The 14,578-nt window shown below is 41.3% G+C and overlaps 1 protein-coding gene across 1 annotated transcript in view; it reads right to left on the bottom strand.

Annotated features, from left to right (window-relative positions):
* Positions 1–14,578, bottom strand: part of DNAAF9 (dynein axonemal assembly factor 9) — a 92,861-nt gene that overhangs the window by 35,864 nt on the left and 42,419 nt on the right. The window contains exons 18-22 of the mRNA XM_068403543.1: positions 13,957–14,027; positions 13,130–13,180; positions 12,212–12,299; positions 6,826–6,929; positions 3,230–3,376 (exon numbers count right to left, since the gene is read on the bottom strand). Coding sequence (XP_068259644.1) covers positions 3,230–3,376; positions 6,826–6,929; positions 12,212–12,299; positions 13,130–13,180; positions 13,957–14,027 — 461 coding nt within the window. The remainder of the gene's footprint in view (positions 1–3,229; positions 3,377–6,825; positions 6,930–12,211; positions 12,300–13,129; positions 13,181–13,956; positions 14,028–14,578) is intronic.

Below are 14,578 nucleotides of genomic sequence, written 5' to 3'. Positions count from 1 at the left end.
AAAGCCTGGACATGGCCCTTAGTGCCATGGTCTAGTTGACAGGGTGGTGTCAGGGCAATGGTTGGACTCGATGATCTCAGAGGGCTCTTCCAACCTGATTGATTCTGTCTTCGCAGGATCTGCAAACCAGATTCCAGTTCTCCATGCTCAAAATCCTGCAGCCACCTCAGTTACAAGGAATTTACTACACTCCAATCTAGTGGAATGGCTAATTGCCATTCCCTATTTCAATGAGGCTTGGAATAATTACAGCATAGGCCCAGTGAGGTATCATGCCATATGATTGGAGAAGAGTAAAACTAGTACCTACGTTTTAGTGAATCTTTGTAACTACAGGTCTGTAGAATGACGACTATGTCTGTGCGACTTCAACGGCAGGCAGACTTTTAGAAAAAAATTTTAGAGGAAATACCTGAAGGTAAACACTAACAAAATGCAATAACATGTTTCCATGCCTTACACAATCAGGTACGCTTGATCTTATGAATAGTTTTCATTCACGAGAGATCATCCTCAAGACAAAAGACGTTTCTTCTACTTGAACTTGAGCAAAGTAACTAGCACCGTGCCAGATGTTAAGCTGCAGAAACTGAAACTCAGTACAAAGCTAACTCAAAGGAGGGCAGCTCTAAATATTACCAAAATAAGCAGCAGAAGGCTGGGGACACTCACCAGCAGAGTGAATGCCCGGCTTAGGGAATGCCCCATGACACCCTTTGCAATGAATTTGGCATAGACTGAAGTGAATTAACAGCATTTTGGGGAACTAAGTTGGGAGACAGTCTACACAGCATTGAGGTGCTTCATAGAAAAATAGATCTAACTGTAAGAATGGAAGAAACAGAAAGGAAAATAGGAGGAAAGTAAGTATGAAAGCAAGAATGAGCACACAAAGACTTCTAGAATCAGCTGGAGTATCGGTGGGTAGTAAAAGAGAAAGGACCTGAAGGAGTTCCTCAAAAAATGAGCACGATCTATTAATACAAGGCAGCAGTGAAAAGTAAAGGCAAACCAAGGGTACCTCTGAACATTTTCAGAAGAGAGAACTATTATTGCCTCTGTACAAGAAACAAATACCCTCCATCTCAGACACTACACACAGTTTGGATATCTACAGCCAAAAAACAGATGAAGAGTATTACGACGATCAGAGGAAAAGAGAACTTTTTATAAGCCTAGATTAAAAAGGATCTGGTTTTATTTTATCAGGCCAAATAAGTCAGAAAGAATAGGTCCAAAATTTCTGAATACCTCAAGGACATTCACAAAAGAAAAAAAAAACAAACAGATATAAAAGTAGATTTAATAAAACAGGCTGAAAACTCAAAACCAACCAAACAAAATATTCCCGACCACTCACACAGTGGAACACTGGGAGGAATCCAAACACTTAAGATGAAAGAGGAGAAATTCTATGGTAACATTAATACTACCAGTGGGGACTGTACTCACTGAGCTAGGTGGTCTTTTCCAATCCACTGCTATGATCGCATACTTGTGAAGTCCTAAAATCTCCAGGCTCACTTCCTCAAAAGTGCTATTGTTATAAAGTTGTGTTTATTAAAAGCCTCTGCATTACAATGCACGAAGCCAATCTACTTAGAGAATAACACAACGCCATATGGGGTACTTAAAGACTTTAACAAAACTTCCCTAAGGATCATGATCCAAATGTGTCTAACCACAAAAAAACACAATAGAACCTCTGCCGCTACATACAATTGCTGTAGCCAATTATACACCAGTGCGACATTTAAAATGCAACTACTAGAAAACCAGCTTTTGGAGCTTCAGAAGACAAAACGAAAGCACATGGTGAGCATTAAACTTCCCGAGCAACACAATCACTAGAAATGCATACATAAGTTAAAGTTTCTCACACATGCAAGGTCCTAAGATCAGGAGCAATCATGTTCCTGGGAAGGTCTACATGGCAGGTCCGTCCACAACAATCTCAAGTCTGCAAGGCACATGCCATAGGTCACAGACTCAAGAGTTTCTGGTTGGAAGAGAGCCTCTGGAGGTCTTCAGCCCCACCTCCTGGGAGTCAAAGCAGGACTATTGCTGGCAGTACAGATCAGCTCAGCCATCACTTCATCCAGACAAATTTTCAAAATCTTCAAAGGTACAGATTCACTGTCTGGGTGACCTGTTCCTCCTACTAACGTTCAGTCTGAATCTTCAGAGCTGCAATCTGTGGTTACTGCCCCTTGTTATGTTACTGAAAAAGTTATCATAGAATCACAGAATGGTTTTGGTTGGAGGGAACCTTAAAGACCATCTAGTTCCAACCCCCCTGCCACAGGCAGGGACACCTTCCACTAGACCAGGTTGCTCCAAGCCCCATCCACCCTGGCCTTGAACACTGCCAGGGAGGGGGCAGCCACAGCTTCTCTGGGCAACCTGGGCCAGGCTCTCACCACCCTCACAGCAATTTCTTCCTAAGATCTCATCTCAATCTCCCCTCTTTCAGTTTAAAACCATTCCCCCTCGTCCTGTCACTACTTGCCCTTGTAAAAAGTCCCTCTCCCGCTTTCCTGTAGCCCCTTCAGGGACTGGAAGGCTGCTCTAAGGTCTCCCCGGAGCCTTCTCTTCTCCAGGCTGAACAGCCCCAGCTCTCTCAGCCTGTCTCCAGAGTAGAGGGGCTCCAGCCCTCTGAGCATCTTCGTGGCCTCCTCTGGACTCGCTCCAACAGCTCCGTGTCCTTCTGATGTTGGGGGCCCCAGAGCTGAATGCAGCACTGCAGGGGGGGTCTCCCGAGAGCGGAGCAGAGGGGCAGAATCATTTGTAACAGTCCTTCCTACTGCAACATCCTGATTTTATAAATGATAAGTAGCCTCAAAAGCATATCAGCCATCTCTCTCAATACCCTCTGTGAATCCCACCCAGCTTCACAGAGGATGTTTTCAATGTATTTCCTAACTTGTTGCTTCCCCATATTAACTGCCCCTTCTCCTTTCTAAACTATGCTTCTTCACTGAGATATAGGAAAAGGTTTCACTTGTGAAGATTGATGCAAGAAGGACCTTGAACTTTAACCTTTCCTGTATTTACTTACCAGGTGACAAGCTTTAGTGGCTCAACTAACATGAGAAATAAACCCCCTCCTTCTTTCCAAATTTAATCAGTTACGACAGACATCAACAAATACGCCCACGCCTCTCATCTGAAACACAGAGAATAACTGTGTGGTTTTCCTCCCACCCAAACCAATCTTTTTTTACTTTACCTGTGAATAAAAAGCTGCATAAATCTTTGTTTTGGGGAAAAGTGCAATCATCAAAAAGTTGTCTCGGGTATGGAATTCAATTGGTAGATGATTAAGCAAGGAACTTTTGAAGTCTATAAAGAGAGCAGCAACAATACTGTTTGAATCCTAGAAAATGAACAAACAGGACAAATTATAATTAACAGTTACTGAAAGTAAAAAAAAAAAAAAAGGCTTAATACATGAAATAGCAGAGATCAGAAGAGAACCACCTCACAGCTAGGCACACAAAGATCTGAACCTTCATTAGCCTGCATAGTGCAGCTATAAAGCAGAAGGATCAACCGCAGCCACTTAACTCCTCAGTTTCTACTCTGCAGCTATTTGAGATATCATAAGCTTTAAAGAAAGCATCTGAGCTTGTTCCAAGCACCTAAGCTTTGTCTTGTCTTGAAAAGAAAAGCTTGCATTTTAATATCTATTCTTTTTCCTCCACCAAAAACTAGACCTTTAGCCCTTTCCTCTGCTGATGTTTCACAACAAAGCCACCTTCGTCTACACCCACACACCTCCTCTGACACAGATACCCTGGAAGAATGAATTAAATGTCAGCTAAAAAGATTAGAAGGATGGCATGGTGCTATTGCAAACCTTTTTTTATACCATGCTCTTGAGTTTCTGACCTGAAAGGAACCATGCTGCAACGAGATACAACTATCAGGCCTGCAATTTAAAGTGTAGGTCCCTTCCACGTTGGGAGCACCCTGTTTTTCTCAGATACTTTAATGAGCACAAGTTCTACTAAATCTATCACTTCTTCACCTGAATTATGTCTTCACCAACAGGAAGCTGAAGCCCTCAAGACTGGTCTTCCTCAGAAGCACTGAACTCAGGTTGTCCAATTTTTGTTCTAATAAAACAACACTGACCCTTGGTTTTCTGGATTTCATGATAGGCATTTATGTACAACTTTGCAGGATGCTGAAGTGTTTTATGCTCAAGCTTTGACTTGTAACTCTTCTCACACCAAAGTATTAAAAATACAGTACAATTCAGCAGTGTGAAATATCCCTGGAGGATGTGGATTCCATTACTTAGGGTTCAAATTAGAAATTGAGTAACTCCCTTTCACCAGAAGTGGGCAAAGAACTCTACTTCCTAATTTTTGAGAAGAAAAAGCTCAGGTTGGGGAACACTTACATAAGAATAGGTATCAATTCAGAGACATTTGTAAACAAAATCTCTACCCTTTGCTGACTGAGGGATTAATTATAGAAGTAATCCTCTCAAAGTCATTGAGGTTACTGAAGAACATACAAAAATGCTCTCCTAAATGAGAACACTTCCTCTTAAGAGAAAGCAGCTTTTGGAACACAGTCCACAGACCCTGGATTCTGCAGGATAGCTTGCAGGTTTCATGAGGAACAACTAAAAGGCCAACTCATACATGCTGCAATCTGCGTGTGAAGCATCCAGCAGAATGTGCTCCTCCTCCTGGAAAATGTTTAGGGTTCCACAAATTGAAAAAAAGCTGAAAAGAAGCAGCAATAACTGCCACAAACATATGGTTAAAAGAATCCATTTCAAAGTTTTACAAGATGATAGTGTTGTTGTGAAATCTAAGTATTACTTAATATTTCTGTGCTTGATTAATGTCCAAAATGAATGCTGAATTCAGGTACTTACAAGCTAAAATACTTGGTCTTAAATAAGACTTTGAAACCAAGCACATGGCATCTTAAGCTCTGTACAGTAAAGATGCCTCAACACGGTTTATTGAGACACTGAACGGCTACAGAAGAAAAAAATAAACCTGGGAGTTTGGAGACTGGGTGGCAGTGTAGCCTGTTGGGTTTTCTTTTACTCCCAGGATCACTAGGATAGTGCTGCCTTCATGGAATCATAGAACGGTTTGAGTTGGAAGGGAGCTTAAAGATCATCTAAGTTCTGTCTTACGAGATGATAGATTTATGTTTGACTCTGCTAAGATTGAGATGGTTTCTGCTTTAGACCTTCATAGTACAGTTTTGTGAGGAATCTACCCTGTCTTCCATGCACTCAATGTCTATGAGCCTCAGGGACTTCAGGAGCTTAGGTGGCAGCTAGGTGCCCAGGTTCTCAGAACAGAGAAACCTGCAGCACGTGTTGGAGGCAGAAGTGCAGACATTTTCATGGTAAAAAGAGAAGCACCTAGCAGGCATGGTGACAGAGCTGCTAAGAACCTGTACTTTGCATCACTTCAAGTCTTTGTATCTTTTATTTTAATCCTAGCATTACATTATCCTTTCTCTTCCATCAATATTGTTGTTGCAATAACTTTTGGAAACAGCATACTAACAATCACCCTTCTTCTCCTGTCACTTTTTAACATTTTAAGCTCTCCACCCTTGTATTATGCCAAGTCAGTTGAACAATAAAATGCTCTCTGTCAAGGTTTAGCTTTACACAAAAATCTGGCATCAGTTCAAGAATGATAGCCAGGTCCCATAAATAGCTAGTTTTATGAAAGTGAGTGTCTTGAATCAAACAATACAAGGAAGGTCAGTGTTAAAATAGCTCCTTAAACTACCAAGGGGCAATCAACATGATACACAAGAAAAGGCAGCTAAGGTAAGATTCTCTTCACTGTTGTGTTTTCATCTCTATTGAATCACACACTTTTATTGTATTTTACTGGTTTCCTCCATTATATGATGAAATCATGGCAACACAATGGTTTCTGGAGGTCACTCAACAAATCTGTAATACTGTACCTGAAGAAAATAGAAACTAAAGGAAGCAGATTTTGTTCCAATGCTTAGGAAACAATAACCAACCAAAATAATCTCTTATCCATTCTGAAAAAGTGATAGTTAACCCAGCATGTTTGCCTTGAAGAGGGGAAAAAAAAAAAGCTGAGTTGCCATCATTAACCTAACTGTCAATTCCCACTAAGCCAGAAGACCAAACTATTAGCGTGGCAAGTTGGCCAAGTGAAGTGATATGAGTTGATCACAGGAATGACAAAAGTCTATGCCTACCATTGTGTCTTTTACTGTAATTACTCAGAATAATTACATGCAACATGCCTTTCCTTCTCACTCTCAGCTTGGGAAATGTGAACCAGTCATTCCCTTCACCCTGTCAGTTACACAACGCTCTACGACAGTAGACAGACACCGCTCGTGACCTCTCCAGAGATAAGTAGTACAATGCCACGAACATTTCACTGAAGGTTAAATATATTTTGAACAGAAGGCAGCATTTCACCCTCCAGTACACCACAGGACTTCGCAATGCCTTGAACTTTTCTCTAGCTATCACTTAAGACTGCTAGATGTTTTATGAATGCTATGTTCTGCAGTTTTTCTTTCAATAAAAGGCAATTTTCCACGCTATTAAAACCACACTGATAACTCAGTCTAACACAAAATTCTCTCCTCTTTACAGTTTAGTTACTCAGTAATTGGTTAAGCCAACCAATACCAAAAGTGTAGAGATTTGCATCAGTTATTACAGTTTTATGCACACGTTTGTAAAACTGCAACTGAAATGGAAACTTGGTACTAGTGCCCTACAGAAGTACTGTTAAAAATTGATAAAGAGTTTATGACAGTAGGAACAAACAAAATACTCACCCCATCATAGAAAGAAATGGAACTCATATGGTTCTTTGAAATGGAAATGCTGCCATGGTGGGGATCAGAAAAGAGAATGCCATCTGAAAAGAAGTACAATTTGCCTAGAATTGGAAAGAAAAAAGATGTATCAGGTATATATTGATATTTCAGCATCATGTGAGAAATGCCTCTTCTTTCTCAGGAAGAAATCTATGTTCTTGCAGAATTTTGTTATATTTAACATGCAGTACATTTGAGTAAAGATTTGGGATAGTATCTAGACAGCATTCAGAGCACAACCATTCAATCTTTACTGGATCTCACTATCATGAGAATCATGAAGGCAGGAATCATGACTATAATTGCATTTGACTTGAACTTATCCCCTAGAGCCCACTTATTGTAAATATTCTGTGTTTTGGTTTTTTTTTTTAAAGCCAAAAAAAAATCCATCATGTTGAACTGCAAACTTCCAGAAATGTAAAACTGACAAAACAAGAAACTTACATCTAAAACAACTGAAAATTTAAACATTGTAACAACTTGGTCAGATTTTCATCAAAATGTCAATAAACACATACTATGCAGACAGGAAAAACAATAAATATAAGACGACAGTTTTCCTTTCACTTCCTGACCAAGACAAAGTTTAAAACAGAAAAGCCCTTTACCTGCAGACTTGCATTTTCTTTTGCGTATAGAGACAACTGTTACTGGCAATTTCCCTGAAAGCCAACAATCTAGTGACAGCCAAGAGAGACGTGGCATCCATTTCATCTCTGGTTTTCAACCACATGAAGTTCAACAAGGCCAAGTGCAAGGTCCTGCCCATGGGTCTGGGCAATCCCAAGCACAAATAAAGGCTGGGCAGAGAATGGATGGAGAGCAGCCCTGAGGAGAAGGACTTGGGGGTGATGGGTGACGAGAAGCTCACCATGAGCCGGCGACGTGCGCTGGCAGCCCAGAAAGCCAACCGTGTCCTGGGCTGCATCCCCAGCAGCGTGGCCAGCAGGGCGAGGGAGGGGATTCTGCCCCTCTGCTCCGCTCTCGGGAGACCCCCCCTGCAGTGCTGCATCCAGCTCTGGGGCCCCCAACATCAGAAGGACACGGAGCTGTTGGAGCGAGTCCAGAGGAGGCCACGAAGATGGAGCACCTCTGCTATGGAGACAGGTTGAGAGAGTTGGAGCTGTTCAGCCTGGAGAAGAGAAGGCTCCGGGGAGACCTTCTAGCACCTTCCAGTGCCTGAAGGGGCTACAGAAAAGCTGGAGAGGGACTTTTTACAAGGGCATGGAGTGATGGGATGAGGGTGAATGGTTTTAAACTGAAATAGGGCAGATTTAGATGAGATATGAGGAAGAAATTCTTTGCTGTGAGGGTGGTGAGACCCTGGCCCAGGTTGCCCAGAGAAGCTGTGGCTGCCCCCTCCCTGGCAGTGTTCAAGGCCAGGTTGGATGGGGCTTGGAGCAGCCTGGTCTGGTGGAAGGTGTCCCTGCCCGTGGCAGGGGGGTTGGACTAGATGATCTTTAAGGTCCCTTCCAACCCAAACCAGTCTGTGATTCTATGATTCTTGCCACCTTACAGACACTTTGGTTCTTAACAAACCTGCACGACCAGGGAAAGCAGCTAGAAAATGAGAAACAGCAAGGCAAGATGGTATAATAGATAAAAACAAAATTCCACCAAAGCACTAGAAACTTACATCAGCAAAAAACTAATTCCAAACCGTCATAAGAAAGCCCTGAACAAATGACCGAGCAGGGGCTGCCAGCTGGACCTCTGCTAGCAGTGCTGGGCCATGCATTAAAAGCAGGATCACATCCCATAGAAGGAAGCATGTGAGTCAGCAAAAGGGAAAGGTTAAATATTTTCTTTAAAGAAAGGAAAAAAAAAAATACAAAAAGAAAGAAATGGCATTACTCAGAGTTACGCTCCAAGAAAAAGCAAAGCTGAGCAGCAAAGTAACACGTAGAGCTGACGTGACCACATGTCTAGCTCAATCTATCAAACAATGCTCAGAAGAAATAATAAAGAAACTACGACATTAAGGCATTTTCCTCTTGAAATGGTAACTTAGAATGAGATCTTCAAAATTGTTCAGTATTAAGGCTCTGTTTTAATAAAAAAGAACTTGATGCACTTCAAGAAAGATGTTGAGGTGTTGGAGCGAGTCCAGAGGAGGGTGACCAAGCTGGTGAAGGGTGTGGAGGGTCTGACCTCCAAGGAACGGCTGAGGGAGCTGGGGGTGTTTAGCCTGGAGAAGAGGAGGCTCAGAGGTGACCTTAGTGCAGTCTACAACTACCTGAAGGGAGGTTGTAGTGCAGTGGGAGTCGGCCTCTTCTCCCAGGCAGCTAGCGATAGGACAAGAGGACACAGCCTCAAGCTTGGCCAGGGGAGGTTCAGGTTGGACATTAGGAAGCATTTCTTCTCAGCCAGGGGCATTAGCCATTGGAAGGGGCTGCCCAGGGAGGTGGTGAAGTCACCATCTCTGGAGATGTTTAAGAAAAGACTGGACATGGCACTTAGTGCCATGGTCTAGTTGACATGGTGGTGTCAGGGCAATGGTTGGACTTGATGATCCCAGAGGTCTCTTCCAACCTGGTTGATTCTGTGATACGAAATCAAATCACCATACCCAGATACGTGATATCAACAGTTACCTAAAAAACATACAGGCTCTACTAACGATGCACGTAACTATTTTAGACTGAAGCTTCTAGTTAACATAAAAATTGCACTGGAGCAACAGCGACTATTAAATTAGGAAACTCTACAATCACAGATTCAAGGTCCAAATTCACAGCAAGCAGAATGGAGTCAAAACCATACATAATTACATAGATGGGGAGGTTTAAGAGTTTACATATACAAGATGTTTATTGCTGATGCTTCCAGTGCTCATAAAATCCAATCCACAGCACAGGTATGTGCCTTCTATTGAGTGGTCGAGGAATTAAAAAGCAAAATACAACACTTCAAGCACATTTCTGTCAAATCTCACAGAATATCACACTTCACAGAGAACGTGTCAAGGGGGAAAGGAAGGAAATCAGAGATGTTAATTATTTTGTAACAGAAAAGCAAGCCCAAAAGTATTAATTAATCCAACCTAAAACAGCTTCATTTAACATGGAGGTCAGTGAATTAAATCAAGAACAACTTGATATACTACTTGTATACTTTCCGCAAGTGATTAATCACAAAAGAAAGTTTAATTGGCAAGACTGATTGAAGTTCATCCTACAAAAATCCTTCACACAGGAGATGTTTCAGCATACAAAGGTTTAACAGCCTGACCTTTTTTGATGCATTTTAGTCATGAATGTGTATCTTCTTATGGCAAGACACAAATGACAGAGAGAGAAGGTGAGTGCCTGTCTGACAGCACCTTTGGCACCTCATCTTGCCAGATTACATGGCTGCAACCTCAGTAGAGCCCAAATTAGAGCACAGCAAACTGTCTCGCAGCGTACATGAAAGGGAACGAGATCAAGTCCGTTTTCACTTGACACCTAAGAAAATATCTCGCTCGTTGAAGTGTTACATAATAGTCCTTATACCACCTACTTAAAACTCTCCATCCCAAGAGTTATCAAAACATTTAACTTCACAAATCTCCCCAAAAAAGGGAAAAAGTAAATTCCTCCATCGGGGCACACACAGACAGCTTTCACATAGCTAAAAAAAAAAAAGATCACCATTCTCTAGTTATTTACTGAGTGAACACGTGCCCACAGCACTGTATTGCAAAATGGCTAAAGATGTTATTCTGCATTAAACGTCCTTTATAATCTGTTCAGTTACAGCAAAAGCAAATTCCTCTGTGTGAACGTTGTTGCTTAATTGCCTTGTACATCATTATTTATCCTCAACACTACATTGCATGACTACAAGAACAATAAAGCTAAAGATTTTCCTTTAAAGATTGTCAGTTTCTACTAAGCACTTAGATGTCTGATATTAGTTATCTTCTGTTGCACATCAGTACTGTGCCAACAGTACCTTCTCTGTACGGTGGAATATAAAAACATTATGCCTTAAGAACTATCTACTGGAGAACAAGTCTGATGAGGAGAGGCTGAGGGACCTGGGGTTGTTTAGTCTACAGAAAAGGAGGCTCAGGGGAGACCTTCTCGCTCTCTACAACTGCCTGAAAGGAGGGTGTAGCAGGGAGGGTATTAGTCTCTTCACCCAGGTAACAAGCGATAGGACAAGAGGAAACTGCCTCAAGTTGCACCAGGGGAGGTTTAGATTGGAGATCAGGGACAATTTCTTCACCAAAAGGGTTGTCAAGCACTGGAACAGGCTGCCCAGGGCAGTGGTGGAGTCCCCATCCCTGGAGGGATTTAAAAGCCGTGTAGATGTGGTGCTGAGGGACATGGGTTAGTGGTGGCCTTGGCAGTGCTGGGTTAAGGGTTGGGCTCAATGATCTTAAAGGTCCTTTCCAACCAAAACGATTCTGTGATTTTGTGATTCTGTTGGTTCTAGGCAAAGCAAGGCACATTAAACACAAGGCTGTGGAGTGAGGGAAAGCCCTCCCAACAGTCCTCCCAAATTGTCTTTATCCATATTACTGGGATATTCATGTTACTTAATTTCCTGAAGGAAAAGCCACCAAAAGAGGAGGAATGATCTAAGACCGTTGCTAGTAATCTCGTGTCAGAAAGCAGTACTTGATTGAACCTGAAAAGGACCAAGGTCGAGCTCCTTTCTTGTAATACAGTGAGCAACTCTGCTAACAAGCACTGAAGTTCCTGAGTGAAAATGACAGTGGAAAAAAACTGGAAGAGCATGTCAGCTCCAGGAGTAGGCTTCAGTAGGAGTAAAGAAGACAAGGCTGTAAATAAATTCAGACGAAAATCATTCCAAAGCCCTCCTACATCACAGGCAATGTATCACATTGCCCAAAATGTACATATTTGCCTTCACTTCTTGAGCTGTGAACCCATGACACCCTGTCACTACTGTAATGCCCCATCTTTCCAACCTAATGTTCATGTAGATACAGAAAAGGCAGAAAACATACGGCACATCATCTATTAAAGATAGAAGCAGCCAGTTTGTACATGCTTTTGAAAGCTAACTATGGAAAAAAAGCCATCTCCCAGGTCTGGAGAGACTCACTGTCAATCATGTAGGAGTCCCATGTGCCTCAAAAGTGAGCCCAGGGCTCTGACAGGAATCCTTCTTCTAGGACTAGGAGTTTCAAGCAGAGGTTGGGGACAAAAAAGTAAGACATGGAGTTTAACAAGAGAGAGTTGTAAAGGCAAATGGAAAGAAAGCTTAAGACAATGATATAGGTAGGCTCACCAGATGTGTGAACCCCAGAAACTGTGCATCTATCTCATGTTGGGGAAAAAAAAAAAAGTGGACTAACTCTGTAAGTAACTGAAAAAACACATCTCACCTTCTGCAGGCATGGCCTGTGGATTGCTAGAACAAATATATACTCCATCACCTCCAGTAAGTAAAGTGCCCAGAAAAGATTTGTCTTCCTAAAGAGGAAAAACAAACAGTAATATCACAGACTGCATCAAGGACTGTGTCCAGGCAAGAATATTTTCTCATGGTTTTGTCTCAAGAGAAAAGTTTTGGGTTGTTTTATTTTTTTTTTTTTTAGCATCAGAACTTTTAAGAGAGTTTTAAACTGCATTGATACAGAGCTAGTGAAAGACAGCATGTCAAGAGTATAATTTTTAAAGCTCTTCCCCCTGCTTTTGGTTTTGCCAGCAGCTATTAAGTTACAAGCTATTGTCATAACCACAAGGCATAGCTTTTTGTTTTTAGACTGTCAATCTTCTCAACTAAAAGTATATGACAGGAAAATAAATCTATTTGTAATGAAGATTTCTGGTAACCACAAATTAAACCACAAATGTGAAACTCATGTAGTTTAAGACGTTCCCAGATCCCAAATTCTTTTCTTTTTCATAGTGCTTAAAGTATTTGCCTTTAGACATTCAGCATGCTAATTAAGTTAAAAGAAATTTGCATGTAGAGTGGTATTGAGTTTGGGGGTTTTTTTGAAATGCATGAGCTCCATGGGTAATACTTAGTGAGACTTCTATGAAATCGTAGCTTTATTATTAGAACTCTTTTTGTTCTTGGGTTTTGTCATTCTTTTACATAAAGAAAACCTCAAACTTTTACATACAATGTATTTTTTTTGTAGGTCAAATATTGAGAGAGGGTACAATAGGGAAGTCTTTCGTAGAAGAGGAATAACAAACATAATAAAAGCCAGTTCTACTAGTGGCTAAGATTATTTGAATATTGGTTCTTGAAAGCATAACTTACATAGTTCAACAAAAATGTTTAATTTTACCTTCAATATATGCTGTGCCTTTTCAGACAGCTTCACATCACTGTCTTCAACCTGCAGCCAGAAACAGTTTCCATTTATATTGTTAGTAGATAAAGCAAGTCTAACGTTAAATAAAAAGCATGAACGAAGATTCAAGGTAAACAAGACCCTGAGGTACCACAGATAGGTAAAGTCTGGAGACCAGAGTGCTTCAAAGACAGTTTTGTGCTCCTCAACGCTGTGTTACCATAGGACTGAAACAGTTCCCTGCAACACATTCGAGGGGATACTCCCCATTAAATTGTTTTATAGACTCCAATAGTATTGTATAGACACAAAGTAGTGTATCCCATTCAGTCTTATTTTTTACTGTTGTTAAAGTGTTTAAGAAGTACGGACTGCCAAAGGGCATAACGTTGTCCAACTCCATAACATTCATTGGAATTATACCTCTACACAGTGTAGTACACTAGAGGTCTGGAAGCACACCTTTCTTTCTGTTGGGGCAGACACTGAAGTGATCTAAAGTGCTTCACAACAAAACAGAATTTTCAAAAGTCACACTGTGTACTTGAAAAACACCCAAACTTTTACACAGCTAAACAACTTAAGCGGTGACAATGAAATAATTAAAAACTCGTGTTGTGAGTGGAGTCATCAGCTTGTTTCCACTTAGTTTTTCACTTCATGTCCCAATCCAAAAATCAGAATAGTATTAATACAGTAATATTCTGTTTCAATGCCCAAGTTCCGTACTTTTTCCCTCATACATCCAGACTTCTGTAACAAGTTTTCGTTTGTGAATCTCTATGTGCAGAAAAAACTCAAATAAGTTTCTGTGTACTAACCAGCCAAGAAGCGTATCTTGGGATAGCTGCAGTCAGTATTACGTGGCTGGTTTCTGAATTAATGCTGCCATCTGCAGGGAAGTAAATGGAAAGCAAAGTAGTATAATACCATCCATATACTTCAGACTGTTCAGTGAGTTACTTTTACAACTTGAAATGTCTTTAGGAAATATGAAAGTTTCCTCATTATTTTAAGGACTTTCTTATCTTAGTGTTTAAGTGAAGCTTTCACAGCAGACTAGCTCTCAGTCTTCTTCTGCTGTAACACACACAGAGGTGCTATACAATACCAAAGCCCTGCTTTTATTCTGCTCTTAGTATATGGCTTCTTCCTTTGCTCTCCTCCCCATCAAAAGTGTTCCAGATCCCATGGTTAAAAACAGAATCACAGAATCAATCAGGTTGGAAGAGACCTCTGGGATCATCGAGTCCAACCATTGCCCTGACACCACCATGGCAACTAGACCAGGGCACTAAGTGCCATGTCCAGGCTTTTCTTAAACACCTCCAGAGATGGTGACTCCACCACCTCCCTGGGCAGCCCCTTCCAATGGCTAATGACCCTTTCTGAAAAGAAATTCTTCCTAATGTCCAACCTGAACCTCCCCTGGCAAAGCTTGAG

This window comes from Nyctibius grandis, chromosome 6 (genome assembly GCF_013368605.1).
Source record: "Nyctibius grandis isolate bNycGra1 chromosome 6, bNycGra1.pri, whole genome shotgun sequence".
NCBI lineage: Eukaryota > Metazoa > Chordata > Aves > Nyctibiiformes > Nyctibiidae > Nyctibius > Nyctibius grandis.
Note: the sequence above shows the minus strand (reverse complement) of the source record. Positions and strands in the feature narration are given on the sequence as shown.